Source organism: Typha angustifolia, chromosome 4 (assembly GCF_048772165.1).
Source record: "Typha angustifolia cultivar Huaian chromosome 4, ASM4877216v1, whole genome shotgun sequence".
NCBI lineage: Eukaryota > Viridiplantae > Streptophyta > Magnoliopsida > Poales > Typhaceae > Typha > Typha angustifolia.
In genome coordinates this window covers 8,311,486-8,324,179 of record NC_133242.1, presented here as the reverse complement: position 1 = coordinate 8,324,179, position 12,694 = coordinate 8,311,486, and the positions used below count along the sequence as shown (strand labels likewise).

General features: G+C 39.2%; 1 protein-coding gene across 3 annotated transcripts in view; it reads right to left on the bottom strand.

The window, feature by feature from the left end:
• The window catches only part of LOC140759692 (DNA polymerase eta), a 46,836-nt gene that overhangs the window by 20,424 nt on the left and 13,718 nt on the right, over positions 1 to 12,694 (bottom strand). For all 3 annotated transcript variants that reach the window (XR_012104257.1, XM_073096322.1, XM_073096324.1), the window contains exons 9-10: positions 4,891 to 5,004; positions 4,521 to 4,712 (exon numbers count right to left, since the gene is read on the bottom strand). Coding sequence is in view for 2 of the 3 variants with exons in the window: in XM_073096322.1 (XP_072952423.1) it covers positions 4,521 to 4,712; positions 4,891 to 5,004 (306 nt within the window). In the remaining variant the exon portion in view is untranslated. The remainder of the gene's footprint in view (positions 1 to 4,520; positions 4,713 to 4,890; positions 5,005 to 12,694) is intronic.

The window sequence follows — 12,694 nt, the reverse complement described above, 5'->3', positions numbered from 1 at the left end:
TATTCATGAGAAGACCTATTAACGTTATAATACTTAAATGTTAAGCATGTCTTTCAAGATTTAATGATAATTAGTTCATTAGTAATTGCCATATGATGTAGGACCATAGCTCCTGTAACAAACTAATGTAGGATTATATAGCTTGCACTAATATTTGTCCAAGGTGAATGGCAAAATCACCAATGTGGTGATTGCAATATTGCATAATGCAAACCAATGCAAAATTTTATTTTGAAAAATGTATATTGAAACTAGATAAAAACAACCTTGATTTTTGATACCATCTTAAACCACATTTTAAATCTTCATCCATTGTGTTAGTGCAATTATTTTGTAATGCCAAATTCGTGGACAAAAACACTTGCACTTGAGGTGTACCTATGAAAGCATGGATACGAATATGACACGATACGAATATGCTGATACCAAGGTTCGAAAAATCATAATAAGGATCGGTCTTACGAAAAAAAGATATGTATCGATCGAATCAACCGGATCAGCCATATCAGTCACCTAAATCGGATCAGACTTTTTAATTATGTAAAATTCTAAATATTTATTTAAAAATGCAAGAAAACTTCTAAAAATTTAGAAAAAAAATTTACCAAAAAGAAAAATAAAAAAAGAAAGAAAGACTATGGTGTAATGAAAACTAAAAAGAAGAGATTAGAAAGAGAGTAACCGGAAGAAAACCAAGCAAAAGAAAAAAAAACCATAGTGCAGTGAAGAAGAAAAAAACTAAGAAAAAGATAAAAAAATAATAAATTAAAAAATTATATACCGGAATTCATTGGAGTTTACCGGAGTTTACCAAAGCTAGATTTTTCCGTAAGAGAAACAATGGTTATATAATAAGGAGAGAAAAAGAGAGTAAGAAGAAAGAGTGGAAGAGAGAGAGAGAGTTCGAATTGGGCCTGGATCGGGATCAGTTGATCCGGTGAACCATGGATGATATAATAAATCTTGAAAATTAAAGATACAATACGCGTAAGTTATGTGGCTCATAAAAGTATATTTTTATGTCTGCACATATATATTAGTGTACTTGAACTTGTATTTTTTTTAAAATGAGAATTTATAAATTATTGTCAACGTGTGATAGTTTATATTACTTAGATAATCAATTTATCAATTAAAAAGAACCACCATTCATACAAAAGGCCTTGTAGATTACAAAGTATATTACCATCTAAGATATAAGATAAAAAAAGAATTTCAATTTATAGATCATAATAAATTAAAACTATAACACACTTTCCAAATTAGGCCTCCTAGAAATGCATAAATCATGCCTCTTATTAAAAATAAAACCTTCTAGATATGATAATTCTCCTTAACTTGGGCTCACATTAGTTGGAATCATGAAAGTCTCAAAGAAGTGCCTACAAAGTATTGAGAAGTATTAGCAACATTTGTTTTATTTTAAAAAAATTGGGATACTTTATAAAGTATGTGATACGTATTCGAGTATCGTATCTAAGGTATCAGATACAGATACAGATATGTCAAGATGACGAAAGTATCCATAGTTCTTAAGGTTGTACTAATTAGCAAGATTTGAAAAATCAAGATCGGGATCAGCATTCCGAAAAAACAATACATATCGACCGGATACAGCCGTATCGATTGCCTGAATTGAATCGGACTTTTTAATTACGTAAAATTTCAAATATTATCTAAAAATGTTGGAAAACTTCTAAAAATTTAGAAAAAATTTACCAAAAATAAGAAAATAAAGAAAAACTATAAAGCAATGAAAACTAAAAAAAAGAGGAGATTATAGAGAGAGTGAGTGGAAGAAAATCAACTAAAAAAAACGAAAACCATGGTGCAATGAAGAAGAAAAGAGAAGAAAAAGAGAGAGAGTGAAAGAAATGAAAAAAATTAAGAGAGAAATAAAGAAATAAATTAAAAAATTATATATGGGAGTCATCAAAGTTCGCCAGAGGTAGATCTGCATCACTAGAGGTCTCTGTAAGAAAAACAACGATTATATGGTAAGGAGAGAAAAACAAAAAGGAAGAGTGGAAGAGAGAAAGAGAGAGAGAGTGAAAAGAATGAGTAAAAGAGAAAAAAGAAGAGTTCAGATTAGGCCTAGATCGAGATTGGCCGATCCGGCGAACCATGCTAATTAGTACATAATATATGGTCAAGACATCCTATAAAAGATCAAATGGTGCAAAGAAGTAGAAATTCAAAGTGAAAAGAAAACAAATTAAGCAGCTACTTTAGACTTGGTTATAAGCACAAAGGATATGTTCGAACTGCCTCACAGATTTGGCGAGAGTCACTTATAGTATATAAATTGGGCTCGAGCTGCTCACAGAACTGAAACAGGAAAGTCATTCCGACTCAAACAGAAGTTCCCTTCAGGGGATTCACCTGGTACAAAGCAGAGATGTTCCTCACACTCTATATAAGAAACTCATTGGTATTCACAAGATATCCATTGATCCATCTAGTCCAAGAGTTCTCAGATAACTCAAGGAGCTTACTTTCTACCAAAAGTGAGGAGTTGATTTTCTTCCAAGTATGAGTGCTTCTCCACTTCCACGTATATCTTGAAGCACTTCGGAGGAGCTGAACTATCATCAATCACACATCTTTAACATCCCAAGGGACTGAGAAGTAATCCACATCAGGGTGAAATCAACGGAGGCAATCTATTGTCACAGGATAGATTATTGTGACGATTGCAAGAAAATAGACATTTTAATACTTAGTCATCAGTGTGTCTAGAGGGACTTGTAAGTCAATCTTGTTTCTACAACTTAAGTGAAATAGATTGGTCCATGTGTGGCCTTATCTGTGGTTTTCTCCTCTCTTCAGTGAGTGAGGTTATTACACTTCAGAAAAATTCATGGTCTTATTATTGTGTTGTTTTGTGTATCTTTCAGACCTACTAGTTGTGCTTTCTCTTTCAACCCCAGAATTTAATTGTATCAGAGCTTCATGCCATGGATTCAGGATTTTTCACGTTGGATAAGAATTGAAGTTGGATTTGTTGATTGGCCTTGTGGTGTTTCCCTTAGAGAGGGCTTACAATATAAATCTTGTGTCTTCTCTTTTCATCTCTTCTTTGCTTTGTTATTATCATGCAATATCTGACCGCGCACAACAAGAACAAATGTGTAACTAGCATCTTGACAAGCATTCACGTTGAATCCTTTTTAATATTTCCTTCATTTTCTGGCCTTTACTTGTCTTTGACATCTTTCATTCTTGTAGATATGCCCAGTGCATACTTGGTTGGCAAATAGTTAGCTTTTCTCTTTTTCTTTTTTTTTTCTTTTTTTTTTTTTTTTTTTGTCTCATTTCTTCTCTGTTCTTAATTAGCTTCTTGTCTTCTTCTCCTCTATGTTCAATAAGTATGTGATAGCATTGGATTGGTTTTGAGGAAGAGATGGAAAATGTCCATGTGGTGAAAATGAATAATCTCCAATATTCCCAAATATATTTGACAGGTGTATGCTAAATATAACTACCACTGTTGGAATAATTTAACTAGTACCAGTGATACAGTTTAATAGTATTTATGTTATTCTTTCTAGGATGACTGTATTTAAGTTATTAAATGGCTACAGTACTGCATGCAGCACATGGCAAATGTGAAACTACTAATTAGTTGTTAATACCATATGCCATTTGATAACCGCTAAGGTACCAAATTAATTAGTACCTGCATCAGGATTTGATTTGAGGTAAATTAGAAATTTGTTTCGGAAAATACCGCTAGTGTGAGTTTGCATAAAATTAAATTTAAAAGAAATATATTCTATTATGCATTTGCAGGTCAGTCCCTTGAAGGATCTTTGGTAGAGCTCTCAGTTGTATCTTGGTGTGCGCACACTTGGGAGTCTGCTTGTAGTATCTTGGAGAAAGTACTTCTTTGAACTCTTAAATGGAGAGGGAAAATAATTGTCTTAAAAGGGCAATTGGTTCGCCACACATTGTAAGAAAGGATATGACTAAGACAGTTCATAATGGACTAATAAGTGTATTGTAGACAAGAGTTGATGTAGACCCTAGGGCACTCATCTAATGGCTTAAGGTTATGGGCTGGATTGGGTTTCATGGTTGTATCATACTCCCCTTCACTAGAATTAGAACTCCCTTGTCTCCCCAAAAAATATTTTGCTAGAAAAAGCTTAACAAAAGGCTTTCACGTTTTCATATGACAATGACCCAAATAGTACCGGTATTGATAATTCATAAAATCATCTCAATAGTACAATGCAAACAAATGAAGATGACATGATCATAGAATCAACTACTAGTGAAGATAAAATTTGTAATCAAATAAGAGACCATATGAAATTAAAATTCAAACTAAGCTACTAATCTTTTGAACTAAACTTATTCCAACGTGGAGACCTACAACGAGGGGCAAACATGCTAAGGTTAAGTGCAAGGCGCTGAAGAATAAGACAAAACTATATGAATTAAATTTTTCTGCTGAAAGAAGCAACTTCATGAAGAAAGAACATAGTATACTATAAGCTGAGTGAACTAAAACATACATTTGGTATATCTGATATTTTACTTGCTGTAACTGAAAGAGATGTAATGCCCCATGAAATATTTTGTGAACCCAAAAAATCGTGAAGGCCAGAATCAAATAGTTTTGTTGCATCTTCTTGAATTTTTAAAGTACCATAGCGCAATGGACAAGACTTTGAAGGGAACTTCCAATGAAAGTCTATGACATTTTCCTGCAAAAGGAAAAAAGGATGTCGGACACAACTTTTTAATTATTTATATAGTGAGATATCTGCATCGCAAACAAGAACACCCAAAGCACATGCAAATGAACATGTATTTAAGAATTAATCTTCTCGTCAAAAGCTACAGGAACGATTTATATAAACAACCAAGTAACTGATTAAGTACCTTAAATGCGCTAGCATGAAGGGTCAGTGTATGAGCAACCCGCTTGTTCTGGTTCAAGTCAACCTGGAGACGTTCACTCAGTTCTTCACATAGTTGATTTAGCCAATTTCTAACCTACAGCACCCAAATAGCATGCCTTATCAGAAAAGCACAAGAAACCTATTAAGTAATGAGCTAAATAATCAAATATATATATAGATGTATGTGCAAACTATGTCACATTTCTCTTGCTGATAAAAAAAAGCCGAACATATGCTTGTAGAACTAATCATAAAAAAGTTAGGGGCGTTAATTATATGACATATGGCTTTGCTGTAAAATCAATATATTCTCACTTTTTACACAAGATAGATTACAACCTGTTAATTCAAATGCAAGAAATTAACAATTGGAAAAGGAAAAACAAAAAAAGAAAAATCAATTTTCACATCATCTTGTTCATTATTTCAGCTAGGAATCACCAAAAATCATATATCAATATATTTGCCTTATCACCTAGAGAAATTCCTAATTCATTACATTAAAGCTAAATAAGGCCATATTTGGTTGATAGAAATTGTAGGAAGAAAGTTTGGAAGTTTAAGTTTCTAGAAAAGTCACATCTAAGAACTAGTTATGACTTATTAGTGTATAGAAATTGGAGGAAGAAAGTTTGGAAATTTAAGTTTCTAGAAAAGTCACTTCTACGAACTAGTTATGACTTATTATTAGTGTCTGGCAAAAATTGGAGGCGGTTCAGCAGAATGAGAAATTCTTGTAATTATTGTCAGATGCAATATATGGGGTTGGGAAGTGTCACTCTCTCTACTTATAATGAAAGTGCAATGAGTCAAAAATAAGAAAGTTTTGGGGAAGTAGACAATCATTTCTCAATCCAAACCAACCATGCTGACGGGTACTTATTGTGCCGACGATATGTCAACACGGGGGGGGGGGGGCGGCAGAGTTAGAGAAGGATAGGGCTGCAGTAGGAGACCTGTCGGAACCAGAGAAAAAAAAAAAGTTAATTAGGGGTTGAGAGAGGAGGGTGCACGTGCAACCCCTCCCCTCTCCCTTTCTGGCATGCGACGAGGCGCAGAAAAAGGGGGATTTCATCTAATCCGAATCGGATTAGATTTGATTCTCTTCTAATCTATAAATTAAACCCTAATCCTCTCTCTCCTCAACCCCCTCCCCTCTCCCCCTTCCCCCCTCCCAGCCTTCTCCTCCTTCGTTTTCTTTCTTTTCTCATCGTCGGAGTCGCTGTGGAATCGGATCGCCGGAGCATCGCCGGAGGAATTTGGGACCACCACACTCTTCCCCGGTGAGCCTTCTCTCATCCCTCTAGTTTAATTTAAATTTAAAAAGGTAAATCGAAAATACCTAAATTGGGGATTTCGACTTCGCCGGCAACTCTCGTCGGCCGGCGGCTTCGGGCTGCTGCTGCTCGTGCTCGAGAGCTCCAAGTCGTTAGCCTTGCGCCATGGATGCTTTCTGGTAGAGCCCTCGTGGCTCCTATTGACGTCGGCCTCGGCGTCGACCGTCGGTGGCGAGTCCTCCTCCACCTTGTGAGGACGACACAGAGAGAGAAAGAGAGAGAGAGAAAGAGACGAGTGGTGGAGAGTGGTCGTGAACCGCCGTCGGCGGTCACTCTCCCCCCCCTCGATTCTTCTCTTTCTCGCGTCGGTCGCGAGAGGAAAGAAAGGGGTTGGCTAGGTTCGGGTTAAACCCGAGCCAACCCCTTTTTCCTTTTAAGTTCGTGTTCGATTCGGGTTTGGATTTCGGATCCATAAAACCGACCCGAACCGAACTACTTAAGTGGGTGGGCTGCGGGTTAGCCCGTAGCCCAGTCCACTTAGTTTTGGGCTGGACCTCGACCCAACCCGATTAATTAAATTTCCTTTTTTTTTTAATAGGCCGGGCCAGTAGTAGCCCAGCCCAATCCAATGGGTGGGTTAAACCCATTTTAGTTTTTTTTAGTTTTAAAATTTTAGAAATATTGATATTATTCAAATTAAAATTTTTATTATTATTTATTATTTAAGGTGGTGATTTTTAATATGTGAGCTAGAGATTCGGTTGTCTTGCCTAGACTCAGGTGAGTAGGTTCACTCATATATTTATTTTATATATTTCATACCTTTGTCAGACTATGTAAATTTTCTATGTGCAAATTATTTATTTCACCCTTACGTGCAAAAAAAAAATTTAATTGTTACAATTTCTATGTGCAAATCTAGTTATTTCATCCATACGTGCGGAAATTTAATTGTTATATTTTCTGTGTGCATTTAATTATTATACTCAGTGCATCACCATACTTCGTGCAAATATTGAAATTTGTGAAAAGAAAAATGAGACTAGTATTGGTACGACTTAGAGAACAATCCCGGTATAAATCGCTTACGATTTTTCGTGGTGACTTAAGTCTATCTAGAAGTTCAGGAGAAAATCCTAAATTAAATCACTGCGGTGACTTTCTTAGGTGACTCTAGCGGAGTTAGGGAACAGTCCTAGGATGAATGAGAAAATTTCCTAGGTGACTTTAACTTCTCTCAACGGTTAGAGGAAAAGACAGAGTGTGTTGATCACAGGGTGATACTATCTGATGACCCTAACCGGATCAACTATGAAGAAAAGTCCCGAACGTCATCTCGAGGTGACTTCTAGTTGATGTCGATTTACAGGGTTTAGACCCATTGAGGCATATGACAGTATAAATATTGCAAAAATGTTAATATCTTGAAAACGTGCAAGGTTACAAATTGTGACTCTCTATTGTTATCATTGTTATTATTTAGAGAGCATGCCTATTGCATATTGTTATGGATATTGTTGCTTTTAATTTAATCTATTTCAGCATTAATATAATGTAGAATTTATTTGATTTTCGAGTGGATTCCACTCACTGAGCTATAGTTGTTGGCTCATGAATTCTATGTTTTGTATTTATTTTATCCATTTCAGGTAATAGTCAGTAGGGCAACTGAGCGAGATGTACCCGTACTCCACCTCCACTTAGGATTCATCTATTTACTTTTCCGCTCTTTTAGATTTTATGCTTTAGATTATATGTTTTATTTATTTAGTTTAGAGACTCAAAAACATTAACATTGTTTTATGTTTATTGCAATTAGTTTTAAAATTTAATAAAATAGATTTTCATTTTATTTATTTATTTTGTCATCGTACATGTAGAGAGTATTAATAAAGCTTCGTGTATCTCAAGTATATTGAGATGCATGGCTGGTCATGATTCCTATTTTAGGTCGTGACAAGACTAGGATTGTGAGTTGCTGCCCTTGCAATCATTACATCAAGTAGGCCATCAAAGAAAACGCTCTCTCTAAGCAGATCACAAAATAACTCATGTCTTCGGGCACCAATGCAAAGGAGAGGTGAGAGAGATATAGATGTGGAGAGAGAGAATGAGCAATTGTAGAGAGAGAGTAGTGAGAGAGAGAGAGAATGAAACTCATCCAAAAGAAATAATGTTGAAAAGAGAAGAGTAAGAAAGTCATCGGAGAGAGCGATGGGAAATGGAAGAAACCAAAAAAAAAGAGAAGAAAGAAAATAGCCTTACTTGAGGTCGCCAAAGAGTGATGTCATTGGATCACTGTTGGAGGAGCTTGTCGAATGTCAACTTCCCCAAATTTGTGCCAGAGGACCTCGCCAGGGAGGAGTTCGAGAAAGAGAGAGAGAAAGAGATGAAGGTGCAAGAGAGGGAGACTGGGGACTCCTCCCCCTTCTTCCAATCTATCTATCACCTTGCCCTAACCCCTACCATCACCCATAAACCTTCCACCTCCACGTATTCACCGATGCCACCCCATTACCGCCGGTTTACCACCAACCATCATCACCTAGGATCTCATGCCTCCATCTACAATCTATAGACGGACTCTCTGATGTTCGTCTACTTCTCGGGCGATATCTCAAGATCCCACCGTCCGATTTGCTTGAAACTAGATTTGTTGAAAAGCTCTTTTTCGAGGCTACCACATATCAAAATTTCACATCGATCCGACGGCTGCATCTTTCGAGATCTATTTTCAAAATTCTATGTCAGATCCTATCCAAATCTAAAAACGGAATAGATCGAGCACTGGCCTAAAGGGAGATTGTATCAAGTTGGTATCAGAGTCACCGTTTCTCGGACACGCGCTTCCTATGACAACAACCATATCCATGGCTGCACAGCGAGATGAAGAAGAGATTTACCCAATAGAGGAGAGGGAAACGGTTGTGGAGATTTCCAGCCACGAAACCGCTCGACCAAATCTGAATACAGAAGAGCCTAGTGTTCAAGTCATATTTGGGTCTCTTTCCGAACAAATGGCCATCAACAACTAGATGATGATAGAGATGATGCGAGAATTACGAGCGACAAGGAAAGCCATGGCTAATGGAAATGTACCACCTACCCCACGACGCGAGTCCACCCTCATGAACCCGTCGCCACTGATTCAGAATTTGCACCCACAAGAGCCGCTACTGCCACCACCCTATGGATAGAGACAAGTAAGGATGGTTCCACAAGGCCCAGTTGCAAGTGAGCCCATCTGATGAGCGAACCACTATGGAGATCGCCTTGGAGATCTAGATCCGTGGGCGGGGCAATACGAACCGAAACCACGCCGAGTTAACTAAAATCGAAGGAGGGATCATCAACCATTTATGGTGCATCCTCCTCCGGTTAGACAAGGACTTGGATATGATCCGGATTGAGACAACGGTATCTGTGGGCAAATCGTATATCTCGAATTCCCCAAGTTCAAAGATGGCGATCCGATCGATTGGCTGTATAGGGCGAAACAATTCTTCGTGTACCAGGGTATAGTAGAAGAATATAAGGTGACGCTTGCGAGCTTCCACCTTGAAGATGCAGCGCTTTACTAGTTTCGAGCAGCCAATGCCCATGAGACGATTAAAACTTGGGCCAACTTTTGCGTCGATATCACGTGATAATTTAGAGCATCGGGGTACGAAAACTTCGATACTTTCCTCTCAAAGATGGTGCAAAGGACCACGGTTGGGGCATACCAAGAAGAATTTGAGAGGATAAGTAGTCAAAGACAACCCCCATGAACGGATCAACATCTTCGCAGCACTTTCATCTCTGGGCTGTGAGGAGATATACAAGCCAACGTGTGGGCTTTAAAGCCTAGAACCTTAAAGGAGGCCTTTGGAGATACAATACTCATGGAAGACAAACATTGAGCCATGAAGTTACACCTCAAACAGAACTGGGCGAGCCAAGGAAGCCGCAATCCAGCTCAATTAACCATAGCGGCAAGAAATATTACCGGCGTACCAAGGACCGCTGCTGCAATGGTGCCTCCTCAAGCACCCCTGAAGCCCTTCCAAAATGTGAAGTACACACCTAAAGGTCCGGAACGAGCACTCACACCTACTCAAGTGGAGGAACGAAAAGCTAAAGGCCTATGCTTTCATTGTGATGAGAAATTTATACCCGAACATTACTACACTAAACCGATGGGATTGGTGATGCTAATAGACGGATTGGAGGAGGTAGAGGAAGAAATTGCAGCTGAAGATGAAGGTGTGGCTGGACAGCAAGGAGTAGCTGAGGAGTAACCCGTGGAAGACATGATAGCCGAAATCTCCCTCTACGCATATTTAGGGACAACCGCGCCAAAGACTTTGCGGGTGAACGGTGTAGTCAAGAAAACTACAATGAGAATCTTGATCGACACAAGGTCCACCAACAACTTCATTGGTAAGAGGCTTCTTAGGAAGATTGAGCTCGAGTTGGAACCCACGGACGGGTTCAATGTGACGATTGGAGATGGCACCACATTGCAAGTAGATTTTATTTATGGAGGTGTGGAATTGAATATGCAAGCCCAAACTTTCACATTGGATCTTTATCCGTTGGCCAGGTGCCGACATTGTCTTGAGGACCCAATGGCTTTAAAGCTTGGGACCCGTAACATTTGATTTTTCAAACATCACACTTACATATCAAAGGAATGGTCGAAGAGTGCTGTTAGATGGAAACCAACCACGACAAGGGCCGATGTTGCAACCACTTTTGGGACTTCCATGTGCAGGGAACCGAGCTCTACTATTGCAAATGGCTATTGCTAAACCAAAACATCCACCATCAAGGGAATACCCGCTGACATGCAAGAGCTGCTACAGGAATTCAAGGATCTCTTCGAGGAACCCCGAGGACTACCGTTGACCCATCGGCACGACCATCACATCCAGATCATTCTAGGGGCTAAACTAGCAAATGTTCAGCCCTATTGGTACCCGCATATCCAGAAGGAGGAGATCAGTAAATTGGTGGTGAAAATGCTAGAGCAAGGGATTATTCAACCGAGTAGAAGTGCCTACTCATCGCCAGTGTTGCTGGTTCGAAAGAAAAATGGGAGTTGGCGGTTTTGCGTCTACTACCGAGCCTTGAATACGATCATCGTCAAATACCGATCCCTAATACCAGTGATCGAGGAGTTACTGGACGAACTTACAGGGTCGGCTTACTTCAGCAAACTTGACTAAAAAGCGGGGTACCATCAAATCCACGTTGACCCGGAAGATGTGCACAAAACGACGTTTTGAACTCACGATGGCCACTATGAGTTCCAAGTCGTGCTGTTTGGGCTCACCAATGCACTGGCTACCTTTCAAGGCCTAATGAATGACCTTTTTCGCCCACTCTTGCGTCGGTATGTGCTCGTCTTTTTTGACGATATTCTAGTGTATAGCAAGAATTGAAGCGAGCACTTGCGACATGTGCGTGAGGTGTTGAACATCTTGCAACAAAACCAGTTAAAAGTCAAGATAAGTAAGTGCCTATGGGGTGAGCAATGAAGTACTCGGGTCATATAATCTTAGCGAGAAGAGTGGAAGTCAATCCAAGCAAGATCAAAAATATGGTAGACCAGCCGATTCCCACTAATCAGCGAGAATTGAGAGGATTCCTTAGGTTGACGGGTACTATCGACGATTTGTTGCCAACTACGGTAAGATTGTTGCCCCGCTGACCTCCTTACTCAGGAAAGGAGGGTTTCAATGGACGAGCAAGGCGACGAAGGCTTTTGAAGCATTAAAGACAGCAATGTCTACCACACCGGCTTTGGCTCTACCGAATTTCAGCAAGCCCTTCGTGGTGAAATGCGACGCTTCACGTGAGGCATTGGAAGTGTATTGATGCAAGAGGGCAGGTCCGTGGCTTATATGAGCAAGGCATTGTCGAACCAGTCGCAATAGCTATCCAACGACGAGCGCGAAATGCTAGCAATTCTACACGCCGTCACCAAATGGTGACCTTACTTGATTGGCCAACAGTTTACTATCCGCACGGACCAGCGTAGCTTACCTTACTTTATAGAGCAACGTGTGCACACCACAGCACAACAAAGGTGGGTCACGAAACTCCTTGGGTATGACTATTAGCTAGTCTAGAAAAAGGGAATCGAGAACCGAGCAGCCGATGCCCTTTCTCGCCAACCAGACACAAGTGAGCTCGCATCCTTTTCAACACCAACCCTTCCTCTATTTGCAAATATGTGGGGAACCAGTGCAGAGGATTAAGTCATGAAGAAGCTTGAGTCAAAGTTCAATGATTGCTTCCCTAATTCCACACCTTGAGGATAAGGTTGCGAAAGTGTGACGGATTGATAGGATTCGGACTTCACCGATGTCGTCTCAAGCATGGATACACTTTAGGAATATCCTTTATTCTTATTTTAGTGTTTAATTCATAAAAAAAATAAGTTTTCTGTATGTCGCATTTGAACGCGGGTGGAGTGCGTTCGAACGAGGGTGGAGTGCGTTCGAACGCGCTTGTGAACGC